This window comes from Dendrobates tinctorius, unplaced genomic scaffold, assembly GCF_039654945.1.
Source record: "Dendrobates tinctorius isolate UK_male_01 unplaced genomic scaffold, ASM3965494v1 ptg000241l, whole genome shotgun sequence".
In the NCBI taxonomy this organism is placed as follows: domain Eukaryota; kingdom Metazoa; phylum Chordata; class Amphibia; order Anura; family Dendrobatidae; genus Dendrobates; species Dendrobates tinctorius.
Window position 1 is genome coordinate 23,097,139 of NW_027361908.1, and position 7,272 is coordinate 23,104,410.

Sequence of the window (7,272 nt, forward strand, 5' to 3'; positions counted from 1 at the left end):
AATGATCTCTCTAAGGTAATGAGCTTGTCAGTATATAGGAGAGGGGCAAACGTGCCTCCAGATGCGGTGTGCACCATCGTCCTTTCAGATAGATGCCTATAAGCTCTACACAATCTATATACCACACGTAACTGAAGAAGGTCACATTGACCGAAACTTCTTTTTTCGTGTACTACAATAAACCGCCTTACAAATACCTTTAACTTGAGTGCTAGGTTCATATTTGTTAAGTCTTTTTCCATGTCTGATTTCCCCAGCAGTTTCCCATTTAGTAAGTAATTGTAGCATCTGTTTCTCCTTCCCATGTGCATAACCTTACACTTATCTGTGTTAAACCTCATTTGCCATTTTTCAGCCCAATTCTCCAATTTACTCAAATCTGTCTGTAGTTGCAAACTGTCCTCCTTTGTGTTAACTACCTTACATAGTTTTGTATCATCTGCAAATACTGATATTTTACTGAGTAAGCCATCCACTAGATCATTAATAAATATATTAAATAGTAGGGGACCCAATACAGAACCCTAACATCGTAGTGGATATTTGAGGGTATGCATTTACACTGAAGAGTTTTCTTTCTATCCTGCTTACTGGTTCCTCTGCACATGTGCAAGCACAATACAACTCCTACTAAGGGGTTATGTGACCAAACAACTTAGAACTAAGGGATTGTAAGAAAGCTGAGTAATGTTGGTGCCTCGTTCAGCCCTACAAAATAAAGCCCTGACATAAGTGGATCATATGGAAGAGGACCATAAGCTAAGGACCTTTAGGATTTCTTGTAGTGGAGAATGTTGCCCACATCACTTTGGTATTATTATATTTAATGGGAAAACGCAATAGAGTTTATCTTGATTACTATATGTTGGCACAGTCAGAAAGCTATAAGGTATTTGAGAAAATCTGTCAACAGGGGGATTCATGAGGACTATGGTTTGGGAAACGCTGCTTTAAGCTAAGGGACAGTAGATTATTCTTTTTAAACCCTTGACAATGAGATCTTAGAGTTATTTACAGAAGTAGAAAATAAACTATTCTGGTCATCAAAAGGTCTACTTTTTGTTTATAAAAAGGAAAAGATTCCCTGCAAACATTTGACTAATATGCCAAAAAAAAGCATTTTTGATTCGTCTGGCCTTTACATCTTTAGATGAACAGAACACATATGTCACATAAATACAGAAACAAAATTACTCTTTTTTGGAGCAAAATGTAAAAATAATAAATGTCCTAATCTTAAAAGTCTGTGTTTCTATCATTACTGAAGTTTAGGGTACATTTTGAATGTGCACACATTTGCAGTAGCAATTCCAACATATCTTGTAAAATACCATAACGTGACAGAAGTCGTTTTTCTACAGTTCAGCACAATAGAGGTTGTCATTCTCTGAAGTAGGACATGAAGTACTGCTCAGTTCCGTACTATTGCAAAAACACAGAAAATCGTTTAGCGCTTTGCAGTCATTAAAATTTAAGGTTACCTGGACTTATGTCTTGTCTTCAACAGTTTTTTCTTGACATGATCCATAATGATGGCTGCAGAAGTAGAACTGAGTGCAATAACTTGCTTAGTGAAGATTAGATGGTAGCTGTCTTTGCTGCTTAGTTAACTAAGCAGAAAAGAAGGAAGTTGAGCAACCTCTGCTGCCTTTGAACTAGTGTTCCTGTTACACCTTTGGAGAACTGCCCAGCTTCACCGTGCAGGAGTCATTAGCCTGTAAAATCTAATGATGATCAGATCATAGTTTTTTACTTCTTCCCATCTGAAATGTATAAGGGCAAGAAGACCTATTAAGTGCTGTAATTTTGGAACTGTATTACTTGCAACAGAACAGGAAAGAGTATACTGTTCAGAATCTATCTACCGATCTATCCAAACTCCATAGTGCGTGTGTCAATGGTTTATTGACCTATTGTGGCAAGTAGAGTTGAGCGGAGCAGGTCGGTCAAATTCAAAAGTTGCCGACTTTCGCTAAAGTCTGCTGTTTCGATTATGGTCAAATCTATACAGAGACAGCGTGTGTGTGTGAATCTGGAAAAAAATAGACGGAGATTTAAAATTTTCCATACATACACCGTATAGAGCTGTGCGCTTCTCAAACAGTATCATATCTCTGCCGTTTGGATTATGGTCAAATCTATACAGAGACAGCGTGTGTGTGTGTGTGACTCTGGAAAAAAATAAACAGAGATTTAAAATTTTCCATACATACACCGTAGAGAGCTTTCCGATTCTCAATCAGTATCGTATATCTGCTGTTCTGATTATGGTCAAATCTATACAGAGACAGCGTGTGTGTGTGAGTCCGTAAATACATATATGGACATTTCCATTTTTCCATACATACACCGTATAGAGCTGTCCACTTCTGATACAGTACCGTATATCTGCTGTTTAGATTACAGTAAAATCCATACTGAGACAGCGTCTGTGCGTGACTACGGAAAAAAATAGACGTAGATTTTCATTTTTCCATACATACACCGTATAGAGCTGTCCGCTTCTGATACAGTACCGTATATCTGCTGGTTGGATTACATTCAAATACATACTGGGAGAGCGTCTGTGACTAAGGAAATATATACGGAGATTTAAATTTTTCCCTACACCATATACAGCTGTACGCTCCTCATACAGTACTATATATCTGCTGGTATTTTTGGACATTTTCCCAAACATGAGGAAGTATGGTGTAAGAGGCCACGTACGTGGGCGGGGGGGGGGCGCAGCTGGTACTGATGGTAGTGGTCATGCATCTGCTGGTCATCCCAAAAGCACAATAGCAGCTAAGGCAGGAGGTGTTGAGCCTGCGGCATCGTCTGGCACAAGAAGGCCTGTAAGGTTCCCTTTTCTGGGAGTAGGTAAACCACTTTTAAAGCCAGAGCATCAGGAACAGGTTTTGGCTTACAGTGCCGAAACAGCCTCCAGCTCTATTGACTCCTCTTCTGAAGTTTCAAAAACTAGAAGCATTGAGTCGTCAGTGCAGGCTTCTGGTCAGGAACAACACCTTTCCTTGTGTCCTTCACCTACACCAAAAGTGAAGGATGAGGCAGGCCACACTTCAGATTACTCCATGGAGCTCTTTTCACATACCATGCCTGGGTTATCAAGTTAAATCCTGAATTCCCCAGTCCAAGATGAATCTGATATGGAGTGCACTGATGCACAGCCACTGCTAGATGATTCTGCTGGTACATTGACCAAGAGCAATACATTTCCCTCGCAGTCTACTGAGCTAGAATCAGACCCTGATGAAACTCAGGTGCCCCTTCCCGCATACTATACCACCTTACACAGTGACACAGAGGAAGGTGCAGATGAAATTGAAGAGGAGGTGAGGGATGACCCAGTTGTAGACCCGGATTGGCATCCATTGGTGGAAGTGGGTGCTGCTGGCAATAGCTCAGAAGAGAAGAAGGATCCGCAGCAGGCATCGACATCGCAGCAGTGGTTATCTGGCAGGCCCATAGCTGTCCAAAAACGTGGTAAAAAAACAAAAGAGTTGCAGGACAGCTTGGCCATACGGTCAAATTAGCACAGCGTGCAAGCCCCAAAAATTTATACCCTGGTAGGAAGAGTGCAGTGTGGCACTTTTTTGACCAAAATCCTATTGATGAGGCAAAGGTTATCTGTATGATGTGTGGAAGGACCTTTAGCCGAGGGAAAAATCTCCGAAATTTGAATACCAGTTGCATGCTTAGACATTTAACTACCATGCACTTGCAAGCGTAGACGGACTACAAAACCTCAGGTAGCACATGTGCACCTGCTCCGAATGAAGGTAGCCAGCAACACTCCATCGCTTCCCCCACTGAAAGCCCACTGGTAAGCAGACCAGCAGCAAGAAATGTTGAGGTGTCGTCGCAAGGCCAAAGCAGTCAGGGAATCACATTGTTTTTGCAATGAAAGACTGAATCTAGGCCATAACTACTACCACCATCACCATCACCAACCCCCTCTCAGTCCATCAGGTCCACCGCTAGTTCCCCCATATGCAGCTCTCAAGTCCAGCTCACCCTACTAGACACTCTGAGTAGGACAAGAAAGTACTCATCCTCTCATCCGCGTACACTGGCTTTGAACACCTACATTGCCAAAGTGATCTCATTAGAGATGATGTCCTTCCGTTTGGTTGAAAGCAAAGCGTTCCGAGAACTCATGGCCTACGCTGTCCCACGCTATGACCTACCCAGTCGGCACTTCTTTTCTAGAAAAGCCATCCCTGCCCTCCACCTGCATGTGAAAGACCGCATTGTCTATGCACTCAAACAATCAGTGAGTGGAAAGGTACACCTCACAACAGATGCATGGGCCAGTAGGCATGGCCAGGGCCGTTACGTGTCCATCACTGCACACTGGATTAATGTGGTGGATGCAGGCTCCACAGGGGATAGTGGTGGTGGAACAGTGCTGCCTAGCCCACGGTATAGGAAACATTTGGCCTCCTCCTCCTCCAGAAGCAAAAACTCACTGACAGAGTGCAGTCACACAAGCACTCCATCCATAGCTGCCATTGTTGCGCTCGAGGTGTCCCACTATCAAACAGCTAGTGGTAAGCGGCAGCAGGCTGTTTTAAAGATGATGTCTTTGGGCGACAACAGACACACCGCGGAGGTACTGGCCGACTACTTGCAGCGACAAACTGAGTCATGGCTGGGCAGTCTACATATTGAGCCAGCCAAGGTAGTCAGTGATAATGGCCGGAATTTGTGGCAGCCATAGCCCTTGCAAAACTCAGACACATACCTTGCCTGGCTCACACCTTGAACCTGGTGGTGCAGTGATTCCTAAATAATTATCTGGAGTTAACAGCCCTGCTCCATAAGGTGCGAAGACTGTGCTTGCACATCCATCGCCTGTACACTCCAGTCGTATACAGAAGCTGCAGCGATCGCTCCACCTCCCCAAGCACCGCCTAATCATAGACGTTGCAACAAGGTGGAACTCCACCATGCACATGGTTGAGAGGCTGTGTGAACAGAGGCAGGCTATAATGCATTTGTGGGAGGATACACGGGCAGGCAGTTTGAGGGCAGACATGGAGTTGTCGGGTGTGCAGTGTTCAAAGCTGAAAGACCTCTGTAAAGTCCTTCAGTGTTTTGATGAAAGCAAACGGCTGGTAGGCGCAGACGAAGCCACCATAAGCATGAGCATACCACTTATGCATCTGCTCATGCAAATTTTGATGCACATTAAGGATCAGGCATCTGCAGCAGAGGAGGAGGAAGAGGAGCAGGGAAGCCTTCATGACAGTCAGCCATTGTCAGCAAGGGCAACTGACCTGGAAGAGGTGGAGAAAGAAGAGGACGAGGGGGAGGAGGAGGAGGATTATTTTGGGGAGGAGGATGCTTCTCAGGGGGCAAGAGAAAATGTTGGCATGCCAAGGTCAGGTACAGGGCTCGTGCGTGACTGGAGGATGTGGATTTGCCAGAAAGTGCTCCTCCACCCACCACTGGCAGTGCATCATTGACACCTGGAACATTGGCCCACATGTGTGATTATGCCTTGCGGATCATAAAAGGTGAACTCCGCATTGCCAAAATGATGAAGGATGACGACTACTGGTTGGCCAGCATCTTTGATCCAGGCTATAGAGGCAAATTACAGAAAATCATGAAACAGGAGAACCTCGAGATAATATTGGCTAACAAACAAGCAACTCTGGTAAATCGTGTGTTGGAGGCATTCCCAGCACACAGCAGCGGTGCTGGATCTCCCACGAGCTGTAGAGGGCAAAATGGAAGATGTGTTCTTGGTGCATACAGCCGAAGTGGCATTGGAGACAGGGGTTTCATGACCATGTTGTGGACTGATCTCTCAAGTATCGCTCATACGACTGGTAATACTGCATCGATTAAAAGTGACAGGAGACAGCAGTTGTCAACTATGGTTACAAACTACTTCTCCTTCCATGTCAATGTTCTCCCTCACAGGTCATTCCCCTTTGACTATTGGGCCTGTAAACTGGACACCTGGCCTGAATTGGCACAATATGCCTTGCAGGAGCTTGCTTGCCATGCTGGTAATGTGCTATCTGAAAGAGTCTTCAGTGCTGCTGGATCAATCCTGACAGAAAAAAGGACCTGTCTGCCGACCCAAAATGTTGATGATCTAACCTTCATTAAAATGAATCATGCATGGGTTTCAAAGGATTTTTTCCCACCTTCCCCTGATGACACATAGGTTTGCCAGAAAAATGGCTCGCTTTTGTCCTCCTCTTCCTCGGACTTCTACAATTCCTCCATTTGCAGCTGCTGAATGCTTTCACAGTTTTCCTAGTCACAGACATGTGACATTTCTGCCACCATTTTTCAATGTCTCCTCTCATGCCAATCCAATAGAATCGCCTATGGCCTGTGGCTTCTGTCTTTTGCACTCCAAAGTGACCAGACAGATCATGATAGGCAGTGAGGACCATGTCTACATCTCTCCCTGTGATCACAATTTGATGGAGACGAGTAATGGTGATGGAATCCACGCTACTGCTATACAGCAAGCCTTTTTTCACAAAGAACCATTTTCGCTGTCTCCACAGACAAAGTAATTGAGGGTCAGCATCGCCTCTGCGAATTCTACCGGGAGGTTTTCCCATGATTAGTAATTCCCAAATTTCTGCAATCACTTGACTTTCCATCTGTACTTGTATCTGTCTAGTTTCCTGTAGCGGAGAATCTGGACTGGCTTCCTGAGACTGAAATATATATGAAGATTTAAAAGTACCCCAACACTGTATACTTGTGAACGCTTCGAATACATTTCCCTTTTTCTACTTTTTATAATCTGGTGTTATCCATACTGAACCTGTGAGAGTTTGTGTCTGACTCTGGTAAAATATAAGAAGATTTAAAATGACCCCAACACTGTATGCAACTGTACGATTTTTGACTTTTTATATTCTTGTCTAATTCATACTGAGCCTGTGAGTATCTTTGTCTGACTATGGAAATATAGACGGAGATTTACAATTACCTCTAGACTGGATACACCTGGTATCTGCTGATACAGTACCTTTTTTCAACATTTTGGATTATGGTTAAATCCATACTGACTGAGTGAGCATCTGAGGGTGACTCCTGAAATACAGTATATATGGAGTGTGTATAAAAGCCATCACCGCAGACTGCCATTTCTCTTCTGCCCATCTTTACAGCAGGGAGAGGATGCTGATGCTGTTTATCATTAGGGAGCTACTTAGGCCTGTAAAACAAAACTTCTTATGTGCTTGTGCTGAACGCAATTGTTGTGTACCGTTAGTGTGCAGTGACAGGGGA

At 43.9% G+C, this 7,272-nt stretch overlaps 1 protein-coding gene across 1 annotated transcript in view; it reads right to left on the minus strand.

The window, feature by feature from the left end:
- RASSF9 (Ras association domain family member 9) overlaps positions 1 to 1,599 on the minus strand; it is a 58,174-nt gene extending 56,575 nt beyond the window's left edge. Inside the window, exon 1 of the mRNA XM_073556995.1 lies at positions 1,482 to 1,599. Coding sequence (XP_073413096.1) covers positions 1,482 to 1,528 — 47 coding nt within the window. The 5' untranslated portion in view covers positions 1,529 to 1,599. The remainder of the gene's footprint in view (positions 1 to 1,481) is intronic.
- Between the last annotated feature and the right edge of the window lie 5,673 nt (positions 1,600 to 7,272).